General features: G+C 31.2%; 2 protein-coding genes across 4 annotated transcripts; both read right to left on the reverse strand.

Annotated features, from left to right (window-relative positions):
* Positions 1-752: 752 nt before the first annotated feature.
* On the reverse strand, positions 753-8,221 carry LOC120354079. Its single transcript, XM_039440287.1, has 5 exons — positions 7,413-8,221; positions 6,245-6,344; positions 5,041-5,142; positions 3,357-3,512; positions 753-1,283 (listed from the first exon to the last, which is right to left on the reverse strand). The coding sequence occupies exons 1-5, from the start codon at positions 8,219-8,221 to the stop codon at positions 1,218-1,220; spliced, it is 1,233 nt and encodes a 410-aa protein (XP_039296221.1). The 3' UTR covers positions 753-1,217.
* A 3,410-nt stretch (positions 8,222-11,631) lies between these two features.
* On the reverse strand, positions 11,632-18,938 carry LOC111058395. 3 transcript variants are annotated; one of them, XM_039440288.1, is made up of 5 exons: positions 18,626-18,938; positions 17,075-17,159; positions 16,256-16,440; positions 13,433-13,675; positions 11,632-12,139 (listed from the first exon to the last, which is right to left on the reverse strand). In XM_039440288.1, the coding sequence occupies exons 2-5, from the start codon at positions 17,157-17,159 to the stop codon at positions 11,933-11,935; spliced, it is 720 nt and encodes a 239-aa protein (XP_039296222.1). In that variant the 5' UTR covers positions 18,626-18,938; the 3' UTR covers positions 11,632-11,932. The 3 variants fall into 3 exon arrangements, with proteins under 3 accessions (XP_039296222.1, XP_022201614.1, XP_039296224.1); XM_022345922.2 differs by lacking the exon at positions 16,256-16,440 and adding an exon at positions 15,149-15,333 and having other exon boundaries at positions 18,626-18,781; XM_039440290.1 differs by lacking the exons at positions 16,256-16,440; positions 17,075-17,159; positions 18,626-18,938 and adding an exon at positions 15,149-15,340.
* Positions 18,939-19,269: the final 331 nt, after the last annotated feature.

Below are 19,269 nucleotides of genomic sequence, written 5' to 3' on the forward strand. Positions count from 1 at the left end.
TTATTGAATAACACCAACAAGTGCTTAGCTATGTACTCTCAGCAATTTTGAGTGTCAGATCAAGTCACGGGGCATAGGTATCTGGTTCCATCTTTTCTGTCTTTTTCTCGTTAGGGCTACTCTTCAATAGAAATAAATATAAAAATCTAAGCTCTCTTTTCTAAAATTGTAAAAAAAGTATATTGAATAAAAGTGTAGTGGAAGAATTTAAAGTAGTGGAATTATAGATTGGAACTGTAGGCTTCACTGGAAGACTTTTGTAATAAAAATTAATATTTTAGGATAAGAAATAAGAGAACAAAATAAATTATTAGTCCTAGTGTCTAGTTTTAATAGAAATAATAAAAAAAACGATTTTAAAAAAGGGTACCTACTTGGATTTTTATTTTTATTCTTAGATATCTTCTCTATGTTAGTTCTTATTGTGTTCATTGAAATGTCCAATAATTATTACGATTTTTTTCTCCCACAAAAACACAATATAAAAATACATATAATTTTCTTCCAATGGCTTCAGATGAATAGGGATTTTGTCTAACGACATTATCATTAATTTATGAATAAGAAAAATAATTACCTAACTGGTATTAGAACAAATCTGAAGATCTAATCAGTAGATTGGGCCAGAAACTAAACTATCTGTCCAGAAACTCTAAAAAGTTTCTAGATTACCGTAAGTCTTTTCCTCTCTATAGAATTCTTATTCAATTGTAGAATCAAGATAGGTAGCGAATTCAATAAATTGAAAAATATTCAGGTGAAATTCTACTTTAATCAAAAACGAACATGTAATTGTGTATATTTATGTATAATGACACTGAGTTTTAGTAAACATTCAGAGCTAGTTATGTTCAACGAGAATTAACAAGAGTTCTAGGCTACTGAAAAACCTACAGTTATTGTGTTCCATCTACAGTTTTCAACCTATAACTCAACTGGTCAATAATCTTGTAAGTACGGAATTTTACAATTACAGCACTTACATGTCAGGTCAAGATACCTTTGAGTGACAATAAGGTGGGAGGTAAGGTAACTTAATAAGGTAACTCTCTGTAAGCTGAAGATGGAAAAGGCGTTATCTAGAGGTACTAATTTCTGAACTATTGTAAAAGTGAAATTCAATATCGCACTATTCATTGGATTATAATATTGTGACCTCAGATACACAATTTTCTAGAATATCTCCTTTGATTAGCAATAATCTCAACTCGAAATTTCTATGATTGACTTGCCACTTTCATAGAATAGAGTACGTTGCCAACGGAAAATGTCAATTTCATCACCTAGAAAAAAATAAAGATTTCAAATAAACTCTCTTGGGTTAATTTCAATAAAAAACTGACACATTTGAAGAACACAAAGTTAGGAAGAAAGATGCCACACAGTCAAATTTTATAAAAAACACACACATATATATCGTTTCATTAGGCTATTTCATTATGGAACGGTTCTACAACATTGACAGTGACAGTCGAATTTTCAAATTTTGTGATAATTTCAGTTATCTACTATGATCTTTGCCGAAGCCAAAATTCAGGACTGCGATGTTATGAAATCGACATTTGTAATTGGTTGATTTGTGTTATTCACTATTTTCAATGGATAACTTACATAGCTCAAAAACTTTAACTACTATCAAAATTTCAAAACAACTACTACAAAAACTCAAATATCTACTATCATCACTGGAGAGGTCATAACTTAGGACTGAAATGTTATGATATCAAAAATTGTAATATATAGGCTTACCGTATTTATTTATGTTATTCACTATTTTCAATGGATACATAATTCAAAACAGAAAATTCAATACGGTCAAATACATAACGTATTTCTGTTAAGTTCTTAACAACTGAAATTTTTATTCCAGGATACATAGATCAGGACAAAATGTCAATGTCAAAATTGGGATGATTTCAGTTATTTACTGATATTTTCGAAGGACTGAAGGGCACATATAGTTAAGGACAGCCAGGTCCTCGATATTACTATTATTTTTAGTTAATGTTATCGTTATCAGAACGTATTAAATAAAAATTTGAAATGGCCCAATTTATGTTTTTCACTATAGTTTTAAAGAAGACATAATTCATAACAAAAATGTCATAAGGTTAAATTATAAATAGTTTCTGTTACTGACATCTTTAATGATGCGTGGTTTTGTATTAAAATGTCATAATGTCAGAAAGTCAACACCTATTTCAAATAGCATAATTTATTATGTTATTTACTATTAATTTGAAAACCTGTAGTTCAGGACAAAATTCCAGAAGGTCAAGATATAAAATAATTCCTGTTGCTTATATTAGAGAAAACTTATACAAATAATTATTACTAAACGAAAATCCATTTAAATGTTGTAAATATTTATTAACTAGCCGTCAGGCTCGCTTCGCTCGCCATATCCGTCTAGCCAGGGGGCTCCGCCCCCTGGACCCTCGACTGGATCGTCCAGAAATGAAATCAGCGGGCTCGCTCCCCTCGCCTACATTTTTCATTTGGGCATGCTTCATTCCATCAGAAAGTCAAAGTACTGCGAAAACGCAGAAAAACGTTAGAAAAACGCTGATTTTGGGCGTATTTTTTATGAAATGTTAAAGTCACCTCATCACAAAATTTTTAGACCCTAGCTAAACCTCTGTACCAAATTTGAAAATTTTCTGTCTATTACTTGATGAAAGAACTAAGAAAACGCAAAAAACGCTAATTCTGGGCGTATCTTTAGCGTTATTTCAAATTCCTTCTAACACAACATTATTACACCCTAGCTGAGCTTCTGTACTAAATTTGAACAATATTTCTGTTCACTTGCTCCTGATAAATCTGCGAAAAAGCAAAAAAAAACGCTGGAAAACCGCTAATTTTGGGCGTATCTTTGACGTTATTGCAAATTCCTTCTAACAAAACCTTATTACACCCTAGTTGAGCTTCTGTACTGAATTTGAACATTTTCTGTTCATTTGTTCTTGATAAAGCTGAGAAAACGCTGGAAAAACGCTAATTTTGGGTGTATCTTTGGAAAATTTCCCAAATTTGTTCTTAGTGCGCCTCTAAAGGGCCAACTGAACATACCTACCAAATTTGAACGTTTTTGGTCCGGTAGATTTTTAGTTCTGCGAGTGAGTGAGTGAGTCAGTCAGTGAGTGAGTGAGTGCCATTTCGCTTTTATATATATATTCATTAGCATTTGAATAATTGCAATATTTCAGTAATTTCCATCTGAAAACTTATTCGATTGTTACTTATAAGATTGTTTTATGCTATGCTTTTCCTTTAAAGGACACGTCGTTTGGAACAAAATTTTAAATTTAAATTCAAAATTAGAAATTTAAAAAAAAATTTTGTGAGAAACGTACATCTTTGAATGAGACATAGTTGAGTACAAAAATGCCATAAGGTCTCATTTCAGAGTCGACGTTGGCTCTTGTCATCATTACATGCAGAGTCCGCCTCAACCAGAGCGGCTTATCGGTCCACGGCAGTTCGGTCAGGTATTTGCGCAAAATCTGGTTCTGCAAGAAACAAAATCAAGAAAAAATTGTCAAAAAGAAGAAGATAGAGAAGGAGAAGATGGATGAGAAAAAAAGAAGATGTTGGAGAAGAAGTAGAAGATGATTGAGAAGAAGAAGATGAAGAAGAAAAGTCAAGTATTTGCGCAGTATTTAGTTATCTGCAACAAAATAAAATTCAGGGCAACTGGGAATTGCTGAAAATTTGAAAGAGATGCGGACATTTAGGAGGTAAGTTACTAGTTTAAGGTACAGTAGCATACACAATATATTATTGTAGTATATCAAAGTCCAAATTTATTTATTTTATTTATTAATACATTGATAGTTACAATATCATTCTCAACTATGAATGATAATAAAGTACCTAATGAAATATAAAGTAATTCTGTGTGAGGACCTTCTTCATATCTGTATTCACAATAGAAAAACAAATAAAAGGATTATAAGAAGAATCAAATGAAAATTTAAAATATAGTCATACATAGATAAATATAAGTAGGTAAATACGTATACAGAGTGAGTCATATGTATGGCAACCCTTCAATAAGTTGGAGACTGTTTGTAGATATTATAATAGGCTACTGTAACTTTGAGGATGATTTATTGGTCAAATACTCTACCTCTTGACGTACAGCTGAATTTCAATCCCTCATAAGGGGGTGACTTGAGAGTTGTAACTAGAATAGTTTAAATGTAAACACCCATTTTGTAGTATATCATTTTAATGTACTTTTTAAAATAATAAATATAACATCAATTGAAATGTTCTATGATACTCGTATCCAAAATGGGGCGGCTGATTGAAGATTTAGTTGTTAAAGAAATAATTGATGAAGTTCAATCAGCCGCCATTTTTGATAAACGTATCATAGAACATTTTTACTTATGTCATCTTTCTCGTTTTGAAAATGCCTTCAAAATGATGTATCACACAATGGGTGTTTACATTCAAAATATTAGAGTTACAACCCATCTTCTCTTTAATTAAAACTTTAATCAGCCGCCACTTTGGATACAAGTATCATAGAACATTTTTATGGATGCCATCTTTCTTGTTTTAAAAAGGCCTTCAAAATGATGTACCACAAAATGGGTGTTTACATTTAAAATATTCGAATCACAACCCCTAAGTCACCCCCTTATGAGGGGTTGAAATTCAGATGTACGTCAAAAGGTAGAATATTTGACCAATAACTTATCCTGAAAGTTACAGTATCATATCTACAACAGTCTCCAACTTATTGAAGGGTTCCCATACATATGACTCACTCTATACTGTGAACAGAACAGAATAACAAATTATATAAATATGATTAGGAAGGAACAAATAGTAAATAGTATTACTATTTACTGTATAGTAAATAGGCCTATAGTATAATATATACCTACTTGAAATGACTGATTAGCATGCAATTGTAAGTGAGTGTACGTTTGAATTTGTTTTCACTTTCTATGGATTTGATAACTGGAATCTGGAAGAAACGTTCTTTCTTGTGTGGGAAGCAGGAATAGAAGCCTGGAATATTACCTGGTTGTAAATACGCTGTCCATTCTGATACAGGAAAAACATTGTCATATTCTCTATTATGAACATTGAAGTGGATATGACTGCTTTCTTCACATCAGTTGTCTGGAAAATATTCAAATTTCTTCAATACCACTTGACTACTCATAAAACTAATAAAATTACTATTTCTAGCCTACAAAAAATCTGATTCCTGTATTTTCTCTAAACAATATTATTGAAGTCTCTGACTTGAATGATGATCACTTTATAAACAATATTCAAAGAATTGGCTAGTAAACCTAGTATTCTTGAGATTTTCTAAACAATTTTATGTTTTAATGGTCATCAATAGGAAATTAATGATTATTTCCCAAAAAAACTAAAACTACTACATCAATTACAGAAAATATTAGATAGTTTACAGTTACATACCTACATTAGTTTCAGAAATTTCTTATAATGTGTTTTCTACATTTCTGTGTGGAAATTGACCTAATACACTATGGCGTACCATGTTATAGAGTAGGTTACCGTCTGAATATATAAATTGTGAATTTCTGTCAATCTTCTGCACTCATACATTGTTTTTAAGTATACCCATTGCATTCTCATCTCACATCAGAGAAATATTGGCAGACTCCCTTAATAGATGATTTTTTGTTTAATTTATGTTATGTGAAATTTGTTGTGTTTTCTTGACTCTTGTGTCTGTTAGGTAAAAAATATTAGTAATATTGAAAGACAAAAATATATTATATAAGATCCACTTTGACGTGTCATATACTGGCATATTGTCATATACTGCTGGAGTGCTAATTTCTTTTTGCAGTTCCATAATATATGTTGAAAAAAATAAAGTAAAGTCTACTTGTCACAATTTACGATTCAATTTTTTTTAAAATTAAATTAACCCTTCATTTAAAGAAAAGTGAAGTAAAGTTTACATGTGACAATTTATGATTTTAATTATTTTTTTAAAATTAAATTAACCCTTCATTTAAAGAAAAGTGAAGTAAAGTTTACATGTGACAATTTATGATTTCAAATATTCTTTTAAAATTAAATATTTATCCTATAGTATTTAATATATAGCTCATTGAATTGAAAAGGCATAGTTGTAGTAGAAAAGTGATGTAATGACGAAAATATATTATATAAAATACGCATGAGCTGATTGTCAATTTAATTCTTATTTGTAAACCTTTTTTATAAGTTCTATCCTTACCTTCAGCATGAAAAAAGCATTTGAACAGGAATCAGCCACTATTACAGCGATTGCCACTGATACAACAAATGCTGAGTTTTTGGCGCAGATATTGAGGTTTCTGGTATTGTGAGAAAATAGAAACACATTCTTTAAATTATTTATGAAACCTTGATTTTTATTCAGCTCACCATGTCAATAACATTTGAATCTATAGCATACAGATTGAAAGATGAATGAATTATTGCTTAGGAGGAATTTATGAATTGAAAAAACTTAGAATGCATGTCGCATTGATAGAGTCTTAGTATATTTTCAAATGATGGATAATACGAAACTAAAAAATAATATCTGAACTCGAATACAGTTGGGGTTTCGTTTGTGCATATCTGCGTTCGGCTGCGTAAGCGATTAGTCAAATTAGCAACTATCCAAAACAATAAATCTTATCTATTTTTATCATATTCACTCTTCGTTTGATATCGTATTTAGTATTAAAATTATTGTGATATCAAATGGAATGAAAAACTATATTATCAACTGAGTGAATATGATACAAATAAGAACCTCAGACAGTATTCAGTATTAAAATTACTGTATGTAATATTTAATGGAATAGCAAACGATATCAATACTGAGTTAATATGATACAAATAAGTAAGCTACGATTTATTGTTTTGGATAATTGTTATTTCAACTAATAGCATACGCTGCCAAACACGGATAAGCACAAAAACCCATATTCAAAAGAATAAAGAACAAGCAATAAATTATTACCGTACACCATTTCCAGTAATATTATCATTACCCTCTCATTATTCAATATACCGGTATATAATGATATTATTTATACATTTCACAAAAGTAAGATCTGCTAATATGGAATAACTAGAATTTGTATACAGTACTGTAATTTGAAAGCTCATTTAAAATGTAATACTGTTTGTAAAAAAATGATATCGAGATCTGTAAGAAACCATGTTTCATATATTTGATTAAAGCTAATAGAAATAGAGATATAACATAACACATTATAAAACACACAAACATTATATTTTGGTTGAATGAAACATTATTTATTTTTTATTTAACTTTAAGTTTGGTTCTTCTGTTGCATCGACCTAATGTAATTCAAACTAATCTCCCACCAGACTATTCATAATAATAATTCAATTTTGTGGCTACTCACCTGTTAATACTCTGATGACAGTTCACAATACGCCTCATATCCGCTTTCAAACGCTCATCTTTAGTTTTGCAATCGATTTCAATGTGTTTCTTATGAAACTCACCCATACTTGCCTCCTCATTGAAATCTTCAGAAAAATTATCCAAGAGTAGATAAAGCGTCTCAAAGTCGGCCAAGACCCTCTCAGTGGATACACAAACTGTAGTCAACATGATGTACCCTTCAGAACAGATTGTTGATAAAGTGAGGGCGTGCAGAGAATAGACATACAGCAGGAAAATGGTTGATCGAAACTGAAATTCGGGAATTGGATACAGAAAAGGAGTGGGCCAACGATTTGTATCATCATCTAGATACGTTCTGATGCCTAGAATGTAGTTCAAGAAGTTCTTGAAATAATATCCGAAACAGATGAAAAATTGTGCAATAGTTATGTAGCGGAATTTTCTCTTCATGTCTTGTTTCTTCTTTTCCTGTAGCTTGTCAAGTCTCCCCCATTTTTCTTTGTTTTCTGCAACGAAATCATTTTCGTCCACCAGAAATTTATCTTCGATCAATTTGACAAGTTTTAGAGCTCTGTCAGGGTTCAGGCTGTGCTCAATGATGCATGAATACAGTAATGTTGCTGAAAATGCATCTTTCAGAGCTTCCAGAGAGATTTCCACAGTTAGTTCGGTTCTGGTGGCCAGGCATATGCTTGAGAGGCTGACTGTTGCTAGAATAACCAGCAGAAAGAATGGCAAAGAGTTGTATGGCTTGTCATATTGGAAAAATTTTATGTACTTTCGCAAAAATTGCGTTTCCTCCATGCGTATCTGGAAATTGGAATATATTATTCATTCATTTATACAATACGGTGAGTATTCATTATCAAAAAAAAAGGGAGAGGAAAATAAGGTAACCTTGTGCTATTCCTCTCCCAAATTTAGATAACACATCGTTAAAATTGTAATTAAAATTTAACATATTCCTACACTTTTTATATATTTGGTATTTATAATATGTTTCAATTATTGTATCATAGAGAAAAGATAGCATAATATGAAGAGATTACATTAAATATATGATTACAGTAAATAAATACGGTAGCATATTATGCTATCTTTTCTCTATGGTTGTATCTGGTCAAAGTGGATTGCTTTATTCGTCATCTATTTTTTCAAATTATCATAATATTTCTATATGTTTCAAATTTCATTAAAAAATATATATTTCTTGTCCCGGTAACAAGTATTTATTTTTTGCAACTGTATGCCTACCCTGTTTTGAGTGACTTATTCTTATTGGCTTTTTATTCTTCTTAATTCAATATGTATTAATCCAGGCTGATTATAGTACAAGTTCAAAATACAGTGAAAATATTTTTAGGAATAAATAATATTGTAGTAGAATCTCAATAGTGTGTGGTGTATCATGAATTGGTTGAGTGGACACATGGTTGTATTCCATGTTGTTTTTCATGAATAAATACTAATTATTGAAATAATTGTTATAAATACTGATACACGATATGTGTGTTTCAACGCAAATTTTGAAAATTAGCAAGCTGACAAAAGTGTGTAATTTGAAATAAATACTGTGAAATACCAGTTGTATTGTGTATTAGAACACAACAGGGATTTCTCATGATTATGATAGAAGGATGTATAAGAATTGCATCATTATTCAATATGAGGATTAACAGGAATGATAGAAATTGGAGATGTGTGAATATTATAATCATTACATCTGGTAGCACCTAATATTATTGCTGACGCTGTATTCCATTGTAATGCTCGATCATAGTACTTTTAGTCAGTCTACTGCCAAACTTCACCGAGAGCACTTCTCTCTTTTTCGATGTATATTTTATAATTATGTGTTTGAAAATAAAGTTTTCTTTTTAAAAAGGTGTTTGGTTACCCCAGAACTATAACTATTAAATGAGGTGGAATGACCCATGAGAGTTCAAGAGGATTCTCCTCAAGTTCAAAGACTTGGAATACCGGTACTCTACATTGAACTTGAGCTTATAGCTCTATGATTTGGATTTATGATAAAAGTTTTAAGGATAAGTTATATAGTAGCAGCTATTACGAATTATAATTAACTAATTAGTCTAATATTATTTATTAAATCTGGCTTCTATTCTGTCTTGTGCTATTTTCTATTTATGATGTATGTTCCAAACCATTTTATTGCTATATTTTTTCTCTTTCATTAATTTAGTTCCTGCTTGTGTAAACAATTGATTTTCAATGAGGCTTGTTTTAGCATAAAGCTGTAAGCCCTGTATATGTTGTAATTTTCCTATTGATGTAAATAAATAAATACCGACTCCATTTTTTCTTTATAGGCAAATATGTACTACTCTAAGATATTCATTGATACTGTTTTCTATGACGTAACTAAATAATAATTTTGTTGTAGTCTTGACACTATGTTTCTACCCTACAAACACAGACACACTCTGTCTAGACTACAACAAAGTTATAGGTAGTTTATGTTTAAAAAATATACGATTTTGTTTTAATAAAATTATGGTTTTATAAAACTATAATCGTTCTTTGAAAGATTTACTCAGCAATTCTGTCATTTGTACTGTAACCAAATCCAAATTCAATAGATTCTATAGTTTTGTATGGTGACCAAGCCCTGCTTTCCAATGAATATAATATCTGCTATGCTGAGCAGAGAAATAATACTATTTTGTTCCTATAGAAGCGTTCTTACATTTTTATTGGGTCTTTATGAAAAAACAAAAAATACTTTATCATTCTGTCAATGTAACAGAATACACAAATAATTTCCAATTTCGAAAAAGTGTGTGAACACTTCCATAAGAACCAATAGTTTTCTCTCTTAGCCAGCACAGTAGAAATTCATTGGGATGCGGGTCTTCAAAGTTATTGGATGAAGTTGACCAGCAATTAGTATATTAATGCATATAAGATCAGATAAGATGATAAATCATATAAGACTTTTTCTCCCTTTGCAAGGATGACTGGTTGAGACAGCTGGATCTATCTGCTGACTACCTATATGAGCTTTTAATCACTTCCCGATGGTTTGGAGCCCACTTAATTCATCTCTTATGCCTCTTATCTCTCAAGCACAAGTCTTTCTTCTACGTAGGCATCATTCTCAGCAACAGATTGAAAATAAATTATTATATAAATTGAGCAATCTTGATGAGCATTTGTGATAGAGCTACTACACAAGATATTCATGAAGTGAATCACAAGAGTTGTCTTACCTGATGACTTTGCTGAGAAAAAATGAACTTTTGTTCTAGCTTAGTTTAGAATCTGCAAGAGATAATTCTTCCCAAATCTCCCCCACAATAGAACATATATAATCATTGTCTTTAAGGGTGATTATAGAATGATTATTCACAGTTGAATAACATCCAAAAAGTCCTGACAATGCAAAAATAGACAGAAATAGAGCCCAATATGCACTCCCCCTAATTATTTCATCCAAGACTTGGGTAAATTACTTACAAATCATCGATAAGTGTTTCAAAGTAGTTTGCTGAGTAATAAGGCAGCTTCTTGGTGTAATTGTACTGTAATTACTGGTATCAAGGAGAGATATTACCAAAAATATCACCTAGAAGTTTTGGCATTATTTTTTTGGAGTCAGTGTTTCATAATCCTCGATCAGGAGCAATCTAGACTTGACAGTGTCCAAGTTCCAGAAACTAGAAAGAATTGGAAAGCAGAAGGAATTTGGATTCTTGAGTATTGTTTTTCAAAGTTTGTAGGTGATTGAAGGAAATCGAAATAATTAATAAGTAGGCCTACTTTGTTATTGTTATCACTTTGGTTTTTGCATGTTTAATGAATCTTAATTGCTTGATTACTATTTAGTATGCTTAGTTCTTGGTATGTGGGTGTGTAAACTTGTTTTTTTGCGAGTTTTCATAATAAAAAACCATGCATTAAATTGTCACTGCCACATATTGCCAATCTAACATCAAGCATTAAACACTTTACTATATCGATCTTCATTGTAAAATTTAAATAAAACTTATTATTATAGAAAAAATTATGTGAGACACATATAATATTCATACATTTGTAGCTACCAATCATGGGGAGGAATGATTCATATTCAGAGTATAAGATTATCACATTTCCAATAGGAATATGCTATTTTCAATAATTAGGTCTGTGTGATAAATCTGTTGGTCGAATATAAAAAGTATTTGAGATTCTGAAATAAATGAAAACGGTGGGATTCGAATAAATTTTATTTTAATTAACGCACTTCTACTATTCTTATATTGTACTTCAATAATACGATTTTCAAAAAAAAATATTTTAAGAACGATTTCCTTATTTTCCTATCTTGATTTTTCTACCTCTTCCATTGTTATCCCATGTAATGCCATCCTATGTTATAATCAATTCAACTTCAAATTATGATGTAGGCCTCCTATGGTCGACTGGAAGCTCAATTGTAAACTCTAGATTCAAAAGTTCTGATCATAAATTAACTGTGCCTATACATTCCATTTCTTACTAGTCTCTAAGGAATCAATATGCTTCATAATCTTCACTACTCTCCCTGTCGCTGACATACTCAAGGTCGAAAAAATTGGTGAGCTCCTCTTCGAGAAAAGTTACCACATCTTTGAGAGGTACGCCCATTCCGATCAGCTGATTAGATATAAACTCACACTCCTCCAGGCTGACCAGTTTGTAGAGTTTGTTTTTCAGAAGACCTCTCTGCTCTACTATTGTCTGCAAAAATGAATAAGAACATGTACATTTTTGATCACCAAAAACAAATTACAGTTGAAATTAAGACTCATTTCAGTCAATTTAATGGCAAATAATAAATCTTTTTTAAGCAAAAGTGAATGAAAATGCAATTTTATACTGCATACCGGTAAGGTTATTCAGTGTTGAGTGTTGATTTTCAAGTTGGTGAAATGTATTGTTTTTTATTGTTTACGTAGTTGTTGTTTCCCGCACATTAGGCACTCTTGAAAGCCCAAAAAATTTGGGTTATAATATAAGATAATCACAATATAGGTCAACTATGATAATATTTACCATAGGTCAATATGACCTACTCAATGTACCTAGAATAAATTTTATTATTCTAGGGTGCATAAAAATAAAATAAAAACAAATACAGTAGAATCAGATCTGATTTCCAATAAAAACACAACATTTTTCAATAATATTACCACGTGTTTTTAAAATATTTTTTAAAATATTATCTTGTTATCCTCTAAAAGGACGAATGAGAGTGATTCAATTCCTTGAAGCACCATACAAATCATTGAAATAGCTCCACCTATAATTGTGTTCAAAATTTGAAATTGATTGGTTCAGTAGTTGTTATATTGTCGAATAACGCCAAAATTTTCTCTGGAGTCTAAAAGAACTCTCTACGCTCGTCCAACTACAAAAAATAATTACATTGATAATTTAACACATCTCTTTTTACCCTGAACTGGGAGTTGTTGAGTTTCCTTGAACTAAGTTCATATATTTATATTCATTTATGATTTATCAGGTCAAAAACATCACAATAAGTGACAAACTAACAATGAATACAAACTGTAAAATTTCAGACTGTTGACATTGGATTCCATGTAATTCGAAAGCATGCTCCAGTCAGTGTATTACATAGAATATATTACTTTCTCTACTCACTGGCTCTTAATCAGTGAGTAGATATTTCATATTTTTTCACAAATATGACTACAATAAGTCTTCATTTTATAGTGTTATAACTAGATAACAGTATACAATATAGCTGTCCTGAATTAAAAACACTAAGCTTGTTCCATTTATCACGAATGTGATCATTAAATTCAAATTTTCTATTTACTAAATACTAGTGAATATTAATGAATATCCCTGCGTGGATGATTTGTCAGTGTACAGAGAGGAGTCGAAATAAATCAGACAGTTGATAGAACTGGTTTGAATGAAGTAAAGTTTGATATTAAGAGATATCCTATAGAAATTCAAGTAAACTCATAAATGATGGATCTGAATCAACATATTATTACTACTAACCCTGAATTGGAAGTTATCCAATTTCTCCTTGTAGAGTTCCTTGATCTCTTGCACGGGTAGAATTTCGACGGTGAGTTCGACAAGTCCCAGAACGCCGTCATGACTGATTTCGGTGTTGTGCCGCATTCCACCGGTGCGTTGCGGGAAGGCACTCGACAGCTGCTGGTACCGATCTAGCTGACGATGCAATTTGCTGATAGTTGAGTGGAGACTCAGACCGAGCGGTTCTAGCAGTTCGGCTGTCTGAAAAATTAATTGTCAAAGTGTCTTGAAAAAAAACTAGAATGTTAAATTATATTTCATTATAATATTCTTATTACAGTATATAAATTATATTCTAAAGTATATCCGAGATTATATTTCAAATGGGTTTCTATAGTGAGATTCACTTCGAACAGTCGAAATTAGTTGAATGGGAAGTATAATTAATTATTTATGATGTGATACAACTTCGCCTCTAGCAGTTCGGCTGCCTACAAAATTAATTATCAAAGTATCATGAGAAAAAATTGAAAGTGTCTTGAATTTGTTCTTCCAGATTGGTTTCTGTAGTGTGATTTTTACTCTGAGCTTTGAAGGCGAGCGCCTAAAATTTGTTATTTTGATTTACAAAGTTACTCGTTTTTATTAGAATAAATAATCATCATTTTTCTCACCTTTGTATGATTGATTATTATTTTCATTGTATGATTTTCTCTTTTGTGGCAGAATGAAATTTGATTTGATTTGAAAAAACTGTCAGCATTAGTTGATTTTCATGAGAAAATCGTCGAGTGGAAGCTCAGATTGAGCGGTTCTAGAAGTCTTTGGCTGTCTGGAGAAATTGTGTTCAAAGTGTGTTTCATCATTTTTTGAGATTGGCTTTTTTTCTAAGGTAACATAAAAATGATAAAAATAATATGAAAGACACTTCCATAATTAGTAACTGGACATGAAATTGGAAATCAACGCACCCATTTAATATTAACATAGAGAAACAAGAGCATAAGTAGATATCACATGGTATAGGGTGTTTATGTCGCAACTTTTACTGTTAGCTCAAGCTGATAGTCCAGGTAATTCTTTCCTGCCAAGCTTTATGACGCTGCTAGTCTCTCATAGTGTGCCGTTCATACACTCTTACCCGGTCAAAACAGTAAAAATCGATAATAATCGACAGTAATCGGCTTGAGATAACAGTAAAAGTTGCGACATAAACGCCCTATACCATGGGATATCTACTTATGCTATTGTTTCTCTATGATATTAATTTATTTTTACTCACATGTTTCTTAATCTTAAGAGTCACTTTAAAGTGCGAAACATGTTGCCTAGGAATAAACTTATATTAAAAGGGTGCTTTGATTTTGAGATTTAAGTGAACTTTAGATAACTCGAGTTTGCATTGATGACTTGAGTTTGGCTGTCTGAACTTCAAAGTTCAAACTATCAGCATTATAGTTTATGGGATGGGAAGCATTGATATTGAATACGATTTATAAGAATGCTGACAATTTTAAGTGAATTCCACTAGTTGAGTTGGTTTCTTTTTGTAACTTGGTAGCTGGAAATTGGGAGATTAATTTATATCAACTTTTGTAGATATATGATCAACTATATACATTCTATAGTTTTTCAAGATTTTTGATTAACTATCTATTATAGATTTCATATTATTTTATACAACATTAATAATTCTATATTGAAATAGCTTATTAAAAATTAATGCAAACTTACATCATTGAACTCTTTCTTCTTCTGCAGCGATTTCAAATTCGCCTTGAAACAATCACTTCTAAGATATCTGAGCACTTTTCTGGTTTGCTCATCTTCCACTGCATAATTTATGTAGAGAGGTATCAGTTTGTCGTAAGGAATGAGATCTGTCAGGTCATGGAAGTCTCCCATGATGCTATGAGAACCTAAAAGTTATCAGTTTCATATAATTTTCATAATTCATTCGATTTTCGCAACCACACAAATGTTTGGTCTTAATTTAAAGTTTTCGCGTCACGCAAATGATTTTTTGATAACCAACGAACATCATGCATAATAGAATAAAATACATGTTTATTTTATCAAGACAATAATAAAATACAATAATTACACTTTCTATCACTTAAATGACAATAGAAAGTACCTTACAAGAATTACAATATTTTTGTTATGACAATACCTTGAATATCAATAACAATACCTGTTATAAGATACTATAGATATTTGTCTATATTATAGAAGTGAAGAAATTTGAAATATGCAAGATAGTGAGACATGACAATGGAATAACAATGACATGGAATAACAAATTCCTCAAATGATGAAGGTAAAATAATGGAATTTTTACAGTCCAATTGCCATTTCTTAGGATAATCAGCCAAGAACAAAAATATAACAAATAACAATACATTTTTTCGTTGATAAGCTTCAAAATTTCTTCGAAAAATCTTCAAGTGCTCAACATAGCTGGGGCTAGAGTTGAATTTGATTATTTTTATCGATTGGAGTTACGGTGATGGGTAAGCTAGTATTTTTTTCAATTTACAAGGAACAATCGAGTCGAAAAATTTATGTAAATATTATTTTTTGTATCTTGGGCAAACGCCAACATTGTGATGATAATTGTACAATAATTTGAAATGAATAAATAATCTTCGTAAGGAGCTCACCAGTACTCAAAGATCTATTGGCTGCATAAGAGCTCTGCACATTGATCAGGAAACCCAAAAGTACAACGACGCCTTGAGGAAGCATCTGTTGAGAAAACATGGGTTCCATTGATATTATTTTATACAACATTAATAATTCTATTTTGAAATAGCTTATTAAAAATTAATGCAAACTTACATCATTGAACTCTTTCTTCTTTTGCAGCGATTTCAAATTCGCCTTGAAACAATCACTTCTAAGATATCTGAGCACTTTTCTGGTTTGCTCATCTTCCACTGCATAATTTATGTAGAGAGGTATCAGTTTGTCGTAAGGAATGAGATCTGTCAGGTCATGGAAGTCTCCCATGATGCTATGAGAACCTAAAAGTTATCAGTTTCATATAATTTAAAGTTATTTAGAATCTCTTATCAATAATTCATTCGATTTTCGCAACCACACAAATGTTTTAATTTAAAGTTTTGCGGTCATACAAATTATTTTTCGATAACCAACCAACATCATGCATTATAATTTCATATAAATTGATAAATATCAATAACAATTTCTGTTATAAGATACTATAGATATTTGTCTTTATTATAAAAATGAAGAAATTGAAAATATTTAAGATAGTGAGACTATTTTACAATGACATGGGATTAACAAATTCCTTGAGTGATGAAGGTAAAATAATGGAATTTTGATAGTCCAATTGCTATTACTCAGGATAATCAGCCAAGAACAATAATATAACAAAGAACAAAACTTTTTCGTTGATAAGCTTCAAAAAAACTCTAGGAGCTCAAGCTAGCTGGAGCTAGAGTTGAAATTAATTATTGATATTGATTGAAGTTACGGTGATGGGTAAGCTAGTATTTTTTTCAATTTACAAGGAACTATCGAGTCGAAAAATTGATGTAAATATTATTTTTTGTATCTTGGGCAAACGCCAACATTGTGATGATAATTGTACAATAATTTGAAATGAATAAATAATCTTCGTAAGGAGCTCACCAGTACTCATAGATCTATTGGCTGCATAAGAGCTCTGCACATTGATCAGGAATCCCAAAAGTACAACGACGCCTTGAGGAAGCATCTGTTGAGAAAACATGGATTCCATTGATGATATTGAACACAACAGGTACTATAAATCACTTTAAAATGACATGGGTTCAAATCACTTGAAAATGGCATGAATGTCCGAAACATGTTGTGATAAATAGTTATTTGTGCAACTAGTGCGCGAAGTGACAGTTTGCTGCACCGAAAGAAACGTTTACACACGAGCCGTAGGCGAGGGCGGCGGAATGGTTTCTTGAGTGGAACTTTGCACACGTATTTCACATTAAATTTTTCCTACAGTTACCATTGAATATGAGAAGTGGTTGATTATGGGTAAAATTATGGCTGAAAACCATCAAATGTTTGTCTGTATAATTTTGTTATTAATGACAACATTATTTTATTTTAAACTTGATAATCCAATTGAAAATTAATAATTGATAATTTATTCAAATTAAAAATTAAATTAATCCAATTAATTTGAATAATTTTGAGTAATTCTAAATAATTTTTCAACCAATCAATTTATGAATGAAAAAATATTATTTGAAATAATAAATAATTAATAATATTCAAAATGTATAATTTAATGAGTTCTAATTTTTATTCATTTGAAAATCAGAAAAAATATAGATAGAACAAATTCGCATTCAAAATACAAGCCGACAATGTCAACAGCTGATTGGGATGGCTGCAATATAATACCCAAAGTATTGAGAGTATGCATAGTAAGTAATACTTTGCACACTAGAGCAGAAAAGTGATTCTTTGCGTTCTGTAATCAGTGCAGGAATGGTCACTTTTCAAGGTAACTGTAGGAAAAAATAATTCGAAAAGGGTTATAAAAAGGTTATAAATCTAGCTTAAATGACTACTTGAAGAAAGAAACTAGTTCATTTACTGTTTTTCTAATGATAGCTTATTATATATTATAGAATTCAGAGTAGTTGATTATCAACATCTCTCCCAATGAAAGTATACAGTATGATTCAAGAGCAATTTTTAAAATAGAGTAAAATGGAGTCGAGTATACTTGTCAAAGGTAGAATCTTATCATATTTTAAAACCTTTGATCACGTCTCGTGGCCTCCACTCCGAGGGCTTTTGAGATAGGTTGCAGAGATGATGTATAACAGATTCATGTTTGTCAAGTTTCGTTTAATCTGATAAAACTCATAAGAACGGAAAAAACGAAAGCCCAAAATTCGATGTTTATGTAACTAGCTTAAGGATAGCTTCCATACTGTAAATACTCATGCAATTTCGCTAAACAAGAATAAACTCCGAGGGCTTTTGAGATAGGTTGCAGAGATGATGTATAACAGATTTATGTTTTCAAGTTCCATTTAATTTGAAAAACTCATAAGGACGGAAAAAACGAACGCCCAAAAATCGATGTGTATGTAACTAGCTTAAGGATAGCTTCCATACTATAAACACTCAAGCAATTTCGCTAAACAAGAATAAACTTTATCATTAATTTCATTTACGTGAACTTACCTTGGTAGTTGTGTGTGAAATATCCTTTCCAACCTTTTTTGGCAGAGATTATAGATGACAGCGCTCTCCTGAGACTTGGTCACTGGTTGAGGAGTGCATACATGCCTTGCAGTGTCACAGCCCTAACTGGATTTAATCAACAGAAGAGGCAATCTTCCTATTACAACTCTCAAAGCATTATAAACTACTACGCAACAGTGTTGAGTTCCGTTGACCTGCTTTGAAAGTTGATTAAACTGAAAGTTTGGTTTATTTTTGAAAATAAATTTGAATTGTTTTTCAAATGTTTTTGACTACATCACGGTCAATTTGACTGTAGTGTTGTCAAAGAAAGTTACGAATTATTTACTAGCAGTTCGTCATGGATAGTGAAATATATGAGTATTATTTTCAAATTTGACGTAGCATAATGGCCCATATGAATAAAACCAGAGCAAATGCTCATGAGCAAGAGCATGGAGTATAAGGTTTTGCTCATGAGCAAAAGGTAGAAGCAAAAGCATTTGCTCATTTTTATATGAAAAAGCTTTACTCTTACCTTATGCTACTGAACTTTGGAGCAAATGCTCACGTATTTTAGAGATTTTTCATCAGCTGATTCGCTTTTGTAGACTTAGTTTGTTTTTATAGCTCACGGAAGCGCT

Source organism: Nilaparvata lugens, chromosome 13, assembly GCF_014356525.2.
Source record: "Nilaparvata lugens isolate BPH chromosome 13, ASM1435652v1, whole genome shotgun sequence".
Classification (NCBI taxonomy): domain Eukaryota; kingdom Metazoa; phylum Arthropoda; class Insecta; order Hemiptera; family Delphacidae; genus Nilaparvata; species Nilaparvata lugens.

Coding starts and splice junctions, on each gene's coding strand:
- LOC120354079 (XM_039440287.1), bottom strand. CDS start 8,221: ATGGAGGAAACGCAATTTTTGCGAAAGTACATAAAATTTTTCCAATAT. Junction 5,143..6,244: donor ATGCTTTTTTCATGCTGAAG/GTAAGGATAGAA, acceptor AATATTTTCCAG/ACAACTGATGTGAAGAAAGC. Junction 3,513..5,040: donor GACAGCGTATTTACAACCAG/GTAATATTCCAG, acceptor TGTTTCTTGCAG/AACCAGATTTTGCGCAAATA.
- LOC111058395 (XM_039440288.1), bottom strand. CDS start 17,159: ATGCTTCCTCAAGGCGTCGTTGTACTTTTGGGATTCCTGATCAATGTG. Junction 16,441..17,074: donor CAATAGATCTATGAGTACTG/GTGAGCTCCTTA, acceptor GATAACTTTTAG/GTTCTCATAGCATCATGGGA. Junction 12,140..13,432: donor TGGATAACTTCCAATTCAGG/GTTAGTAGTAAT, acceptor TCATTTTTGCAG/ACAATAGTAGAGCAGAGAGG.